The following is a 15,092-nucleotide window of genomic DNA, read 5'->3' as shown; positions in this document are numbered from 1 at the left end:
ACTCATGTGAATTCTCATCTTTACTTTCTCTCCTTCAAACCCGGGGGGGGGGGGGCGTTCAAACCTTTTTCCAACGACGGCCACACAGTGAAAAAAAATGAATTGATATTAATATTATATCATAATTCCACTTTTCTGACCTACAACGAGCCACGTTTACGTCAGTTTTTCTTCTTTCCGAATGGAATCTTTTTGAATGACTTTATTTAAATGCGATTAATTGTGAGTTAACTATGGACAAAAATGCGATTAATCACTATTAAATTTTAATCGATTGACAGCGCTAGATATTAGCAAAAAAAAATCGGCTTATATGGGCCTGCAAAGACCCTGGTAAAGACTTGGAAAAGCCTTTGGTAAAGACCTGGAAAAACCTTTGGTAAAGACTTGGAAAGACCTTTGGTAAAGACCTGGAAAGACCTTGGTCAGTCAGAAAGACCAAAAAGACAAAAACCGAGAGATTGACCCGGTCAGTCAGAAAGACCTTTGGTAAAGACCTGGAAAGACCTTGGTCAGTCAGAAAGACCTTGGGTAAAGACCTGGAAAGATCTTGGTCAGTCAGAAAGACCTTTGGTAAAGACCTGGAAAGACCTTGGTCAGTCAGAAAGACGAAACCGAGAGATTGACCCAGTCAATCTTGTAACACCGGGTCATTCTCTCGGTTTTTGTCTTTCCAGTCAGAAAGACCCTTGGTAAAGACCTGGAAAGACCTTGGTCAGTCATGAACACCTGGAAAGACCTTTGGTAAAGACCTGGAAAGACCTTGGTCAGTCAGAAAGACCTTTGGTAAAGAAATGGAAAGACCTTTGGTAAAGACATGGAAAGACCTTTGGTAAAGACCTGGAAAGACTTTGGTCAATCAGAAAGACCTTTGGTAAAGACCTGGAAAGACATTTGGTAAAGACCTTTGGTAAAGACCTGGAAAGACCTTGGTCAGTCAGAAAGACCTTTTGTAAAAACCTGGAAAGACCTTTGGTAAAGACCTGGAAAGACCTTTGGTAAAGACCTGGAAAGACCTTTGGTAAAGACCTGGAAAGACCTTGGTCAGTCAGAAAGACCTTTGGTAAAGACCTGGAAAGACCTTTGGTAAATGACCTTTGGTAAAGACCTTTGGTAAAGACCTTTGGTAAAGACCTTTGGTAAAGACCTTGGTCAGTCAGAAAGACCTTTGGTAAAGACCTGGAAAGACCTTTGGTAAATGACCTTTGGTAAAGACCTTTGGTAAAGACCTTTGGTAAAGACCTTTGGTAAAGACCTTGGTCAGTCAGAAAGACCCTTGGTAAAGACCTGGAAAGACCTTTGGTAAAGACCCTTGGTAAAGACCCTTGGTAAAGACCCTGGTCAGTCAGAAAGACCAAGACCGGGTCAGTCTCTCTTGGTCAATGGTTCATGTAAACAAAGGATGCTAGCATTTGCTTAAATATGCATGTTGATATAAACGCACCATAAATGAAATCATATTTTTTGTTGTTGTCTGTTTGCTCCCATCCAGGCCGTCCTCGACATGACGTTTGGCGGCGGCGGTCACGCCAAAGCAATACTCGATACCGTTTCCGATGTCAGCATCCTGGCCTTAGACCGAGATCCCTCGGCTATCGTCCTGGCCCGGCAGCTAGCCCAGGAACATCCGTAAGTCATTTACTAGCGCTTAAAAACGGCAAGGCCGTGCTAGCGCGCGTCTAAGCAAATGTTTATACAAGATGGCCGTCCGTGTTTTAGCCTTTTTAATGTCACGCTTGACAGCTTCACCTTTTTGGTGGTCGTTAGCCGTGAAAACACACGGAGGTGTGATAGACTACCGCATTCCTCGCCCCGGGCTTCGCCGCTTGCCCGTGTCCAATCACATACCGCTAACCTCTGACCTTTTTTAGAATATATTTTATATATATATATTTTTTTTAAACTTAATTATCATTAATTTTTTTTTTTTACATTTATTCAGTTTTTAAAAAAAATATTTCAACTTCCTTATTTAAAATTTTTGATTTTTCTCCAAATTTTCCAAAATGTAACATTTTTTTATATGATATTTTTCTTGAATATTTCAACATTATGCTACTAAAATTCTGTTATTTTTCCTCATAATATCACATTCATTCTCATAAAATTGTGACCCTTTTTTTTATAATACAACTTTTGACAACATATTATATATTTATATTATAAATTCATTGTAAATGAATTATAAAAATTCTAAATTTATTTGTGAGTTTTCCATAATCGGTTCGACCCTCGACCGGGGTTGCGCTAATTTTTTATTAAGCTAATTCTTTATTAAGCTAATTCATTGCAAATAAATTTTTATAAAAATTCTAAATTTATATTATATTTATACTATATATTATATTATAGATTTATATTATAAATTCATTGTAAATTAATTATAAAAATTGTAAATTCATATGTGAGTTTTCCATAATCGGTTAGGCCCTCGACTAGGGTTGCGCTAATTTTTTATGAAGCTAATTCATTGCAAATTAATTTTTATGAAAATTATGAATTCATATTATATTTATATTATATATTATATATTTTTATTATAAATTCATTGCAAATGAGTTATAAAAATTATGAATTTATTTGTGAGTTTTTCATAATTGGTTAGGCCCTCGACCCGGGTTGCGCTAATTTGTTATTAAGCTAATTCATTGCAAATTAATTTTTATAAAAATTATACATTGATATTATATTTATATTATATATTTATATTATAAATTCATTGCAAAATGAATTATAAAAATTATAAATTTATTTGTGAGTTTTCCATAATCAGTTCGGCCCTCGACCAGGGTTGCGCTCATTTTTTATTAAGCGAAGTCATCGCAAATTAATTTTTATTAAAATTATAAATTTATATTATATATTATATTATATATTTTTATTATAAATTCATTGGAAATGAATTATAAAAATTCTAAATTTATTTGTGAGTTTTCCATAATCGGTTCGGCCCTCGACCAGGGTTGCGCTAATTTTTTATGAAGCTAATTCATTGCAAATTAATTTTTATGATAAATTTATATTATATGTATATTATATATTATATTATATATTTATATTATAAATTCATTGTAAATGAATATAAAAATTATAAATTTATTTGTGAGTTTTCCATAATCGGTTAGGCCCTCGACCTGGGTTGCGCTAGTTTTTATGCAAATTTATGCTAATATTTAAGCAAATTCATTGCAAATTAATTTTTTTAAAAATTATAAATTTATATTATATATTATATTATATATTTACATTATAAATTCATTGCAAAAATAATTATAAAAATTATAAATTTATATTATTATTATTTATATGATGGGAGTTAGTGACTTCCTTTATCCAATCAGATCAATTCTTCTTAACTTCCAGCTTTTCTCCCCCCCACGCACTGCTGGTGGGCCCGGCGTGTTGTTTGTCAGAGTAAGGGCCCCCCCTGACTGCAAGCGTGAGGGGGAGATACCTCCCACGGAATGATCTATAAGATGCGAGAGGAGGGGGGGGGGGCGCAGGAAGTAGACTCGGAGCCGGTTATAGAAGTTATAAAGTGAAAAAAAAAACAAAAAAAAACAGGGAGACACGAGGACAGAATGCCAGGGCGACGCGGCGGCGAACGCGTGTCCATGAGCAAGCCAGGATATAAAAAAAAAAAAAAAAAGAGATTTTCCAAAAACGACCACAGGCGTGGGAAGGAATCTTTTTTTTTTTTTTTTTAACGTAGATTCCGGGGGAAACCTCTCTCAAGGGAATCTGTGCCTGTGAGCGAGGAAGGACAATTAAGCGAGAGAGAGAGAGAGAGTTTTTCCAAACGCTATTCTGTCAGCGGCGATATACCCCCGGCTGTAAACTCTTCCCCGCCTACTCATGATGCAAGTTGAGAGAAGATGGAGAAATCTTGCAATTAACCAATAATATTGGAAGATTGAGTAAAAAAAAAAAAAGCCCCGGCAGCCTACGCAGTGCATCCTCTGCCAGGCCTGAAGGATTTTCTCACTTCCTGTGTGTTTTCATGTCTTTCAGAAAGTGTAACCTCAAAGTGCGAAGCCCCCGATGTGGCTAAACCTCTTTTAAGACGCCCCGGAAAAATCAATTTGTGAAAGTAACCTTCCATGATTGATATTTTTTTTTTTTTATCCCCTTTTGTTGTGGACTTGGTCTGAATTAGCATAGCATAGTCTTATAAAGTCAAGTGTAGGTTTGGTTTTAGTACATTTGTGGTAAATAGTAGTGTGTCGGGGGCTCACAGCTGGGAGACCCGAGTTCGATTCCACCCTTTTACATCTTTGTGAGGCCATATTTTCATCATTACAGGATAAAAAAAACCTGTTTATGACCTTGTATCAGAGCCCTCTAGCCATAAAAATAACACCCCTATAGTCACTGTTACACTACTATAGTCCAATATATAGAAATGCTAGGTTAATTAGCGACTTACCACTGGAAGGGAATGTACCACATGCTAGGTTAATTAGCAATTTAACACTGGAAGGGAATGTCCCACATGCTAGGTTAATTAGCGACGATGTCCCACATGATAACTCGAAAAAAGTTATCCTCCGATTCCGTGTGGAAGTGGTAAGTTTTTTTTGGTTTTTTTTAAAGAAGAAATGCTAGGTTAATTAGCAACTTAACACAGGAAGAGAATGTCCCACATGATAACTCAAAAAAAGTTATCCTCCGATTTTGTGTGGAAGTGGTAGGTTTTCGGTTATTTTTTTTAAGAAGAAATGCTAGGTTAATTAGCAATTTAACACTGAAAGGGAATGTCCCACATGCTAGGTTAATTAGCGACTTAACACAGGAAGGGAATGTCGCACATGATAACTCGAAAAAAGTTATCCTCCGATTCCGTGTGGAAGTGGTACGTTTTTTGTTTTTTTTTAAGAAGAAATGCTAGGTTAATTAGCGACTTAACACAGGAAGGGAATGTCCCACATGATAACTCAAAAAAAGTTATCCTCCGATTTTGTGTGGAAGTGGTAGGTTTTCGGTTATTTTTTTTAAGAAGAAATGCTAGGTTAATTAGCAATTTAACACTGAAAGGGAATGTCCCACATGCTAGGTTAATTAGCGACTTAACACTGGAAGGGAATATCCCACATGCTAGGTTAATTAGCGACTTAACACAGGAAGGGAATGTCGCACGTGATAACTCGAAAAAAGTTATCCTCCGATTCCGTGTGGAAGTGGTACGTTTTTTGTTTTTTTTTTTAAGAAGAAATGCTAGGTTAATTAGCGACTTAACACAGGAAGGGAATGTCCCACATGATAACTCGAAAAAAGTTATCCTCCGATTTTGTGTGGAAGTGGTAGGTTTTCGGTTATTTTTTTTAAGAAGAAATGCTAGGTTAATTAGCAATTTAACACTGTAAGGGAATGTCCCACATGCTAGGTTAATTAGCGACTTAACACTGGAAGGGAATATCCCACATGCTAGGTTAATTAGCGACTTAACACAGGAAGGGAATGTCGCACGTGATAACTCGAAAAAAGTTATCCTCCGATTCCGTGTGGAAGTGGTACGTTTTTTGTTTTTTTTTAAGAAGAAATGCTAGGTTAATTAGCGACTTAACACAGGAAGGGAATGTCCCACATGATAACTCGAAAAAAGTTATCCTCCGATTCCGTGTGGAAGTGGTACGTTTTGTTTTTTTGTTTTTTTAAAAGAAGAAATGCTAGGTTAATTAGCGACTTAACACAGGAAGGGAATGTCCCACATGATAACTCGAAAAAAGTTATCCTCCGATTTTGTGTGGAAGTGGTAGGTTTTGGGTTATTTTTTTTAAGAAGAAATGCTAGGTTAATTAGCGACTTAACACAGGAAGGGAATGTCCCACATGATAACTCGAAAAAAGTTATCCTCCGATTTTGTGTGGAAGTGGTAGGTTTTGGGTTATTTTTTTTAAGAAGAAATGCTAGGTTAATTAGCGACTTAACACAGGACGGAATGTCCCACATGATAACTCGAAAAAAAGTTATCCTCCGATGTTGTGTGGAAGTGGTACGTTCCAGATGATAACTCGAAAAAAGTTATCCTCTGATTCCGTGTGGAAGTGGTATATTTTTTTTTACAAGAAGAAATAAATTCAAGCGACCCTCGTGAGGATCGGCGGTAGAAAACGAATGAATAAATGAATGGTTTGCATGCTAGCTTGTTAGCTTGCTAGCTGTCAGGTGACTATAGGGGTGTTATTTCATGTCTACCGGGCTCTAATAATGTTTAAACCATATAAAGAAAATCAAATTAAAATAGTCAATTAATTTAAGTTAATTAATCTGACCAATTCACCGCTATAAACGAGCTATTATCAAATGCTATGAGTGTTTTTATGGCCGGAAAAGAGTAGTTTGAGTAGTTTGTTGAGATCTGGTGGGGGGGGGGGGTTGAAAATGATATAAGTACGTTTTTGGTACTGAATGGGTTAAGCAACCAATCAGAAGGGCTGCACTTGAACTAATGGCCGCCAAAGGACATCCTCCATTCTGGCAAGATGGCTATCAATTAGTTCCCAATGACTTCCCACTGCTATTATTATGGAATGAATGCGGAATTAGTCGGATGGGTTGCGTTGTCATCCACGGAGGACCCTGCCATGGTTAGTGGGTGTTGTGGAGAAATCTGCATGAATCATACAGGAAGGTGTGTGGAAGGGGGGGCGGGGGGTAGCAGGAACAGCCATGCTATTACTAATCAGTAAAAATGCCAAATTGTCAATGAATGAATGTTTTTATATTGGCCTCAATAAAAAATATATATATTGGAAAATTACAAGAATTGATTGCATTTTCAAAAAATATAGCTTCCAAAATGGAGTCATCAATTTATTGTAAACAAGCAATAATATGAAAAGTTGAAGAGCCAAAATTGGGTGACAAAAGTGGATTGAATGTGATTTAGGTGTCAGGTATTCACACACGGTCATGATCTCTTAAAGTCGGGGTGGGCAAACTTTTTGACTTGTGGGTCACGTTGAGTTAACAAAATTGCGCGGGGCGGGGGGGGGGGGGCAGAATATATATTTAAAAATAAAATTAAAAAAATATATATATATTTATAAATCTATATATATGTATAAATCTATATATAAAAAAATAATTATAAGTGTAAAATAGTGTATGTGTGTTAAATATATATTAACACAGACACACTATTTTACACTTATAATTATTTTATATATATATGATATATATTTATATATATATTAATATATTTACAACCTTGTATAATGTAATTATATATATATATATTTTTTTTTTAAAAGAATCAAAAGTGTAAAATAGTGTGTGTGTTAATATATATTAATTTTATAATTCTTTTATATATATATATATTTATATATATTATATATATATAAAGAATTATAGAATTACAAGTGCAAAATAGTGTGTATTTATATTTATATTTATATTTATATTTATATTTATATTTATATTTATATTTATATTTATATTTATATTTATATTTATATTTATATTTATATTTATAAAAAATATAAAAAAATCTAAGTGTAAAATAGTGTGTGTTATATATAATAACTAAATAATATAATAATTATATATATATTAATATATATTATATATATATATACATATATAAATATTATTGTTTTTAATGCACCTTAAGATCGTAAAAACCATTAAAAACTTTATATTTTTTGTTATTCCTACAATAATGTCATATTAAAAGGGCAGTGCAATCGCATCATCGGACTGGGGGGGGGGGGTCGGTTTAACGCCAGTACGTCATCACACGTTTGACGTTGAGTCAGAACGAACGTGAACACGAACGAACAAACCGACTCGGGTTTATGCACAGGCTAACGACCGATTGACTGAAACGAACGGATCTTTTCACTAAAATGAACGGTAACCTTTCTCTCCAGAGCTGGCATTGCAATTGCTTGTATTGACTCCTAACAGAATACATTATTAAATTGACTTTTCAACTTGGTTATTTTTCCCGAAAAATTGCATATTCTTTTTGTGGACGTGTCAACATGCGGACAGATTTTGGACATTAAAAAAATTTTTTTTTTTTTTAGGTGAACTGAGGTAGCATCAATCGAAAATATGAACAACAAGCACTTGAGCACCAGCCTCCGTGTCTGCGTGTTCTATGTTTATAACCTCCCCTGTTTTTGTTTTTTTTTTTTTCTTCTTTCCCTTCACTGGATTGAAGATATTTTCATCACTGGTCCCCTGCTGAAAGCAATCAATCAGCATCTTGTCTTAGGCCTCAGTGACGCAGGTAACGGAACCGAGCAGGTCAACACAAGGGAGTATTTCTGGCATGATTTGTGAAGAGCGCCAGCATTTTCAACACGACTGCTCTGACTATATATATATACATATATACGTATATGTATATATATATATATATTCCCACAAACGTAATAAAATTTGCCTACTGCAAACATAATACTGAATTTCCTGCAAATGCAATAACTTACATTTGCAGGAAATTATTACATATGTGGGAAAGTGAAAAACTGTAAAGGTAATAACTTCCCGCAAATGTAATAAATTTCCAACAAACGTAATAAAATTTGCCTACTGCAAACGTAATACTGAATTTCCTGCAAAAGTAATAACTATTACATTTGCAAAAAAATATTACATATGTGGGAAAGTGAAAAACTGTAAAGGTAATAACTTCCCGCAAATGTAATAAATTTCCCACAAACGTAATAAAATTTGCTTACTGCAAAAATAATACTGAATTTCCAACAAATATAATAACTATTACATTTGTAGGAAATTATTACATATGTGGGAAAGTGAAAAACTGTAAAGGTAATAACTTCCTGCAAATGTAATAAATTTCCCACAAACGTAATAAAATTTTCCTACTGCAAACATAATACTGAATTTCCTGCAAAAGTAATAACTATTACATTTGCAGGAAATTATTACATATGTGGGAAAGTGAAAAACTGTAAAGGTAATAACTTCCCGCAAATGTAATACATTTCCCACAAATGTAATAAAATTTGCTTACTGCAAAAATAATACTGAATTTCCAACAAATATAATAACTATTACATTTGTAGGAAATTATTACATATGTGGGAAAGTGAAAAACTGTAAACATAATAACTTCCCGCAAATGTAATAAATTTCCCACAAACGTAATAAAATTTACCTACTGCAAACGTAATACTGAATTTCCTGCAAATGTAATAACTATTATATTTGCAAGAAATTATTACATATGTGGGAAAGTGAAAAACTGTAAAGGTAATAACTTCCCGCAAATGTAATAAATTTCTCACAAACGTAATATAATTTGCCTACTGCAAAAATAATACTGAATTTCCAACAAAAGTAATAACTATTACATTTGCAGGAAATTATTACATATGTGGGAAAGTGAAAAACTGTAAAGGTAATAACTTCCTGCAAATGTAATAAATTTCCCACAAACGTAATAAAATTTACCTACTGCAAACGTAATACTGAATTTCCTGCAAAAGTAATAACTATTACATTTGCAAAAAAATATTACATATGTGGGAAAGTGAAAAACTGTAAAGGTAATAACTTCCCGCAAATGTAATAAATTTCCCACAAACGTAATAAAATTTGCTTACTGCAAAAATAATACTGAATTTCCAACAAATATAATAACTATTACATTTGTAGGAAATTATTACATATGTGGGAAAGTGAAAAACTGTAAAGGTAATAACTTCCTGCAAATGTAATAAATTTCCCACAAACGTAATAAAATTTGCCTACTGCAAACATAATACTGAATTTCCTGCAAAAGTAATAACTATTACATTTGCAGGAAATTATTACATATGTGGGAAAGTGAAAAACTGTAAAGGTAATAACTTCCCGCAAATGTAATAAATTTCCCACAAATGTAATAAAATTTGCTTACTGCAAAAATAATACTGAATTTCCAACAAATATAATAACTATTACATTTGTAGGAAATTATTACATATGTGGGAAAGTGAAAAACTGTAAAGGTAATAACTTCCTGCAAATGTAATAAATTTCCCACAAACGTAATAAAATTTGCCTACTGCAAACGTAATACTGAATTTCCTGCAAATGTAATAACTATTATATTTGCAAGAAATTATTACATATGTTGGAAAGTGAAAAACTGTAAACGTAATAACTTCCCGCAAATGTAATATGACACAAAATAATGATCTTTGTGGTTGTTTTTGTTTGTTCTTTCTTCTTTTAAAGAGGGAGAAGCTGTAGATGTCATTTTGAGGATTTTAACAAGATAATAAATTATTTTTATGGAAAAAATATTATTCAAAGAGTATCATTTGAATACATTAAATACATCTTTAATTATTATAATTTATTTTAAATTAAAAAGATAACATAATTGTGATAATTGCAATTGTTTTAAGAAAATTATTATTACTCTTATTATTTTTTATTTTTTATTTTATTATTTCTTCCCCATATATACACACAAAATTACACATACAATAATATACTGTAACTAAAACGCACATTTTTGGTATATTACATTTGCGGGAAGTTATTACCTTTACAGTTTTTCACTTTCCCACATAGGAAATTCAGTATTACGTTTGCAGTAGGCAAATTATTATTATTACATTATTACATTCAAAGCTGCACATTTGTATTACGTTTATGGTTTATTACGTTTATGGTTTATTACCTTTGCGGGTGTAACACACCGCCAAAAAATATTGGGTGCTACGACCGTAAATAAGTCCCAACTCTTAAGCAATTACAAGTCCACACTGAGACCTTAACACACACACACACACACACACACACCAGTGGAAAGTGTTCTTTTTAATAATATAAGACATTACATAAGGCATTTATGTCTTAAGACACATAAAGAAGTTAATAATTTACAAATGTTATGTAACTGTTTTGCATATTTTTAAACCCTTCACGGTTGCAAAACGTGATTTAGAAGACGTTTCTGGTTTTTTAAATAGAAGGTATCATCACCTGCGCGTGGGCAAAAAATATATATACATAAAATATAAATAAATATGAATATATATAAAATATAAATATAATATATATATAAAATCGTCCATCGTTTATAGCATAATTTTTAACATTTATTTTCACTTTATAGGATTGTTAATAAGCTGTATAATTTTTACGGTTAGGGCATAGAAAACCAATTTTCGTTGTCTAAATATGGGTTTTACATGATTAGAGACCGGTAAACACAAAATAACACCCCTATAGTCAGATATATTATTCATTGTTTTTATTAATTCTTATGCTGTAAATGCTTGAGATGGCCTTTTCAATATATTTTGACTGTAGTCAAAATTAATTAATTAATAAATCAATTAATTAATTAATTAATTAATTTCCGGAGGGATAACAAATACAGCAAGAGAGAGCTTCTAGAAAAAAAGTTGTATTAATTTACACAATTTTATTTTTCTATAAGTTTATTTTTAGTTTATTTTATAGTTATCATTTTATAGTTATAAGTGTTATAAGTTTAGTAGTATAGTTTTATTATAATTTATTAATTTTCACAATATTTTGAAAAGTCTGAATTGGTAACACTAAACAGTAAATCTGTTTTTATGTAATTTGTATGCAGAAAAATGTTTTTGTTTTGCATCAGAAGGTATTTTTTTTTACAATAACTCGGAATTAATCACAATTAATCGCAGTTAGAAATACATATAAGTAGGGGAAATCTGTTTATGGTAAACGACAACGATAATTGCATCAAATTTTTACGCAAGGGGATATCAATTTCTGAACTGAATCTGAGAGAGATGGCCGAAAGTGGAATTGAACCCGGAGTCTCCTAGCTGTGAGACATGCATGCTAACCACTCGACCACCGTGCAGCCCCATAAAAATTAACGTAAGATTTTCTCTTTCTGTAGAGGCCGTGTGAAACCATTACTTGGACGGTTCAGTGACCTGGAAGTGCTGCTTTCGGGCGTCGACGTAAAAGCGGGTACTATTGACGCCGTCCTGTTGGATGCTGGTTGTTCTTCGATGCAAATGGATCAGGCCCAGAGAGGTTTCTCACTCAGCAAGGATGGACCTTTAGACATGAGGATGGATGGAGACAGGTGACACAATTATGTTATTATTTTCCCGTCTTTTTATATTGACTTTTGGACTTTCTAGATCTTCCAGAATCTGCAACTATTCCTTGGATTTTCCCAAATGTTTTAATGTATTCCACTCACGCCGTCGCATTTGTGGCAGGCATATCAAGATACTGATTAGACAGAATGATTATTTCACAGGTGCGACTTAGCCTGGCTACAATAAAAGGCCACTTCAAAGACAATTTCCTTCTTCCAGAACCTTGTCGGCAAATCCAAGTGGGAACACTTCATTATTTGTGCTGATGGTCTTGGAAACGGTTCCAAAAGACCCCCCCCCCCAACTTGTGTCAATCTGTAATTCTCCTCAGAGCTTCACCGGGTTCTTTGGCCGATCCAAAAACTGCTGGCAGACTCGTTATTTGATGCTGCCAGAGAGAAATTACCAGCTGCTGTAAATCATATCGCTAAAAAGTCTTAATAGGGTTTGGTCTTGTCAAGTTAAAGGTTTTGGCTAGCATACTTTATAGAAAATTCAGAAATTTTATAGAAACTTTATAGAAAAATCCAAAATAAATTCCAAGACCGGACGAAGGAAAAACTGGCAATACGGAGTTATTCCAAAAAGGGAAAGAAAAGTCGGTATCACGTGATTTACCAAAGGTCTTTCTGACTGACCAAGGTCTTTCCAGGTCTTTACCAAAGGTCTTTCCAGGTCTTTACCAAAGGTCTTTCTGACTGACCAAGGTCTTTTCAAATCTTTACCAAAGGTCTTTCCAGGTCTTTACCAAAGGTCTTTCCAGGTCTTTACCAAAGGTCTTTCCAGGTCTTTACCAAAGGTCTTTCTGACTGACCAAAGTCTTTCCAGGTCTTTCCCAAAGGTCTTTCTGACTGACCAAGGTCTTTCCAGGTCTTTACCAAAGGGTCTTTCCAGGTCTTTACCAAAAGTCTTTCCAGGTCTTTACCAAAGGTCTTTCTGACTGACCAAGGTCTTTCTAGGTCTTTACCAAAGGTCTTTCTGACTGACCAAGGTCTTTCCAGGTCTTTACCAAAGGTCTTTCCAGGTCTTTACCAAAGGTCTTTCTGACTGACCAAGGTCTTTCTAGGTCTTTACCAAAGGTCTTTCTGACTGACCAAGGTCTTTCCAGGTCTTTACCAAAGGTCTTTCCAGGTCTTTACCAAAGGTCTTTCTGACTGACCAAGGTCTTTCCAGGTCTTTACCAAAGGTCTTTCCAGGTCTTTACCAAAGGTCTTTCTGACTGACCAAGGTCTTTCCAGGTCTTTACCAAAAGGTCTTTCCAGGTCTTTACCAAAGGTCTTTCCGGGTCTTTACCAAAGGTCTTTCTGACTGACCAAGGTCTTTTCGGGTCTTTACCAAAGGTCTTTCCAGGTCTTTACCAAAGGTTTTTTCTGATTGGAAAGACAAAGACCGAGAGATTGACCCGGTGTTACGAGATTGACCGGGTCAATCTCTCGGTCTTGGTCTTTCTGACTGACCAAGGTCTTTCCAGGTCTTTACCAAAGGTCTTTCCAGGTCTTTACCAAAGGTCTTTCCAGGTCTTTACCAAAGGTCTTTCCAGGTCTTTACCAAAGGTCTTTCCAGATCTTTACGAAAGGTCTTTCCAGGTCTTTACCAAAGGTCTTTCTGACTGACGAAGGTCTTTCCAGGTCTTTACCAAAGGTCTTTCTGACTGACCAAGGTCTTTCCAGGTCTTTACCAAAGGCTTTTTCTGATTGGAAAGACAAAGACAGAGAGATTGACCCGGCGTTACGAGATTGACCCGGTCAATCTCTCGGTCTTGGTCTTTCTGACTGACCAAGGTCTTTCCAGGTCTTTACCAAAGGTCTTTCTGACTGGAAAGACAAAAACCGAGAGATTGACCCGGCGTTACGAGATTGGCCGGTTCCTTCAGCGCATGCTCATCTATGACGTAACATGTTGACGTTTTACTGGGCATGCCCCATTGACTATTCTGTTTGATTATAGCGGCGCATGTAGACAAGAGATTGGAATATTCCTTTTCCATGTGTACCATTGTTTTCGGAAAAGTCATTCGGAAAAACGGAAAAACTCCTCATGTAAACGTGGTTATGGTGTTCTAATCAATCCTTAAATGACCAAACTTAGCAAGACGGTGGAGTCTATGATGAACGTATCTAAACTTGTGATGGGAACTGTATCAGCGTTCAAGGCCCTGAGGAGGCCTTGTTTGGTTCTGTGTTGCGGTTGGCGGTGAATACAGAGTGGGATCCAAGGTTGTTGCTGATAAGTAGTGTGGTTAGGGCTAATGAGTTCAGTGCGCCGTGTCATCACAAGCTAATTACAGGCTAATCATACATGTGTATTATTATTATTATTTTTTTCCATTTGAATAACTCACAATGTGGCTCCTTAATATGTATGGCATTTATGCGCTACTGTGGACATACGCGATGCACAGACTAGCACAGACTAGCACAGACTCTTGGGTTTGAGTCTATCCGATAGTTCTTTATGTCAGAAGGGGAGCTTTTCCGCATTCATGTCTGAATTGGGATGCCAAAACTGAAAATTGCTTGTTTACAATAAATTGCAATAACGCAAAATGTAAATATTGCAATTTTTCAACCGGTCTTAAGATTCTGATCGGGATGCAGGCCCATATAAGCCAAATTTTTTTTGCTAATATCTAGCGCTGTCAATCGATTAAAATATTTGATCGCAATTAATCACATTTTTTGTCCATAGTTAACTCACAATTAATCACATTTAAATAATAAATAATAAATAATGTAAAAAAATAAACGTAAACTATCAATCGATTAAAATTTTTGATCGCGATTAATCACTTTTTTGTCCATAGTTAACTCACAATTAATCACATTTAATCACATATAGAAATACGAAATGCCACTGCAAATAACACTGGTCTTGCTACAAGAGCCATCAAAAAATTTCCCACCGTTAAAGGGAACTTATGTTAACATGTCATTAATAATAATAATAATAATCATCATCATCATAATTATATAATTATAATAATTTGTCACTAATCATCATCATCATCATCATAAT

At 34.5% G+C, this 15,092-nt stretch overlaps 1 protein-coding gene across 2 annotated transcripts in view; it reads left to right on the top strand.

Annotated features, from left to right (window-relative positions):
* Nucleotides 1-15,092, top strand: part of mettl15 (methyltransferase 15, mitochondrial 12S rRNA N4-cytidine) — a 45,296-nt gene that overhangs the window by 19,150 nt on the left and 11,054 nt on the right. Inside the window, exons 3-4 of one of the 2 annotated variants that reach the window (XM_058077043.2) lie at nucleotides 1,493-1,629; nucleotides 11,867-12,058. In XM_058077043.2, the coding sequence (XP_057933026.2) occupies nucleotides 1,493-1,629; nucleotides 11,867-12,058 (329 nt within the window). The remainder of the gene's footprint in view (nucleotides 1-1,492; nucleotides 1,630-11,866; nucleotides 12,059-15,092) is intronic. The other variant, XM_058077046.2, reaches the window with a different exon arrangement.

The sequence above is a fragment of the Doryrhamphus excisus genome, linkage group LG1 (assembly GCF_037039965.1).
Source record: "Doryrhamphus excisus strain RoL-2023G ecotype Guam linkage group LG1, RoL_Dexc_Guam_v1.1, whole genome shotgun sequence".
NCBI lineage: Eukaryota > Metazoa > Chordata > Actinopteri > Syngnathiformes > Syngnathidae > Doryrhamphus > Doryrhamphus excisus.
This window is presented reverse-complemented; position numbering and strand designations above follow the sequence as displayed.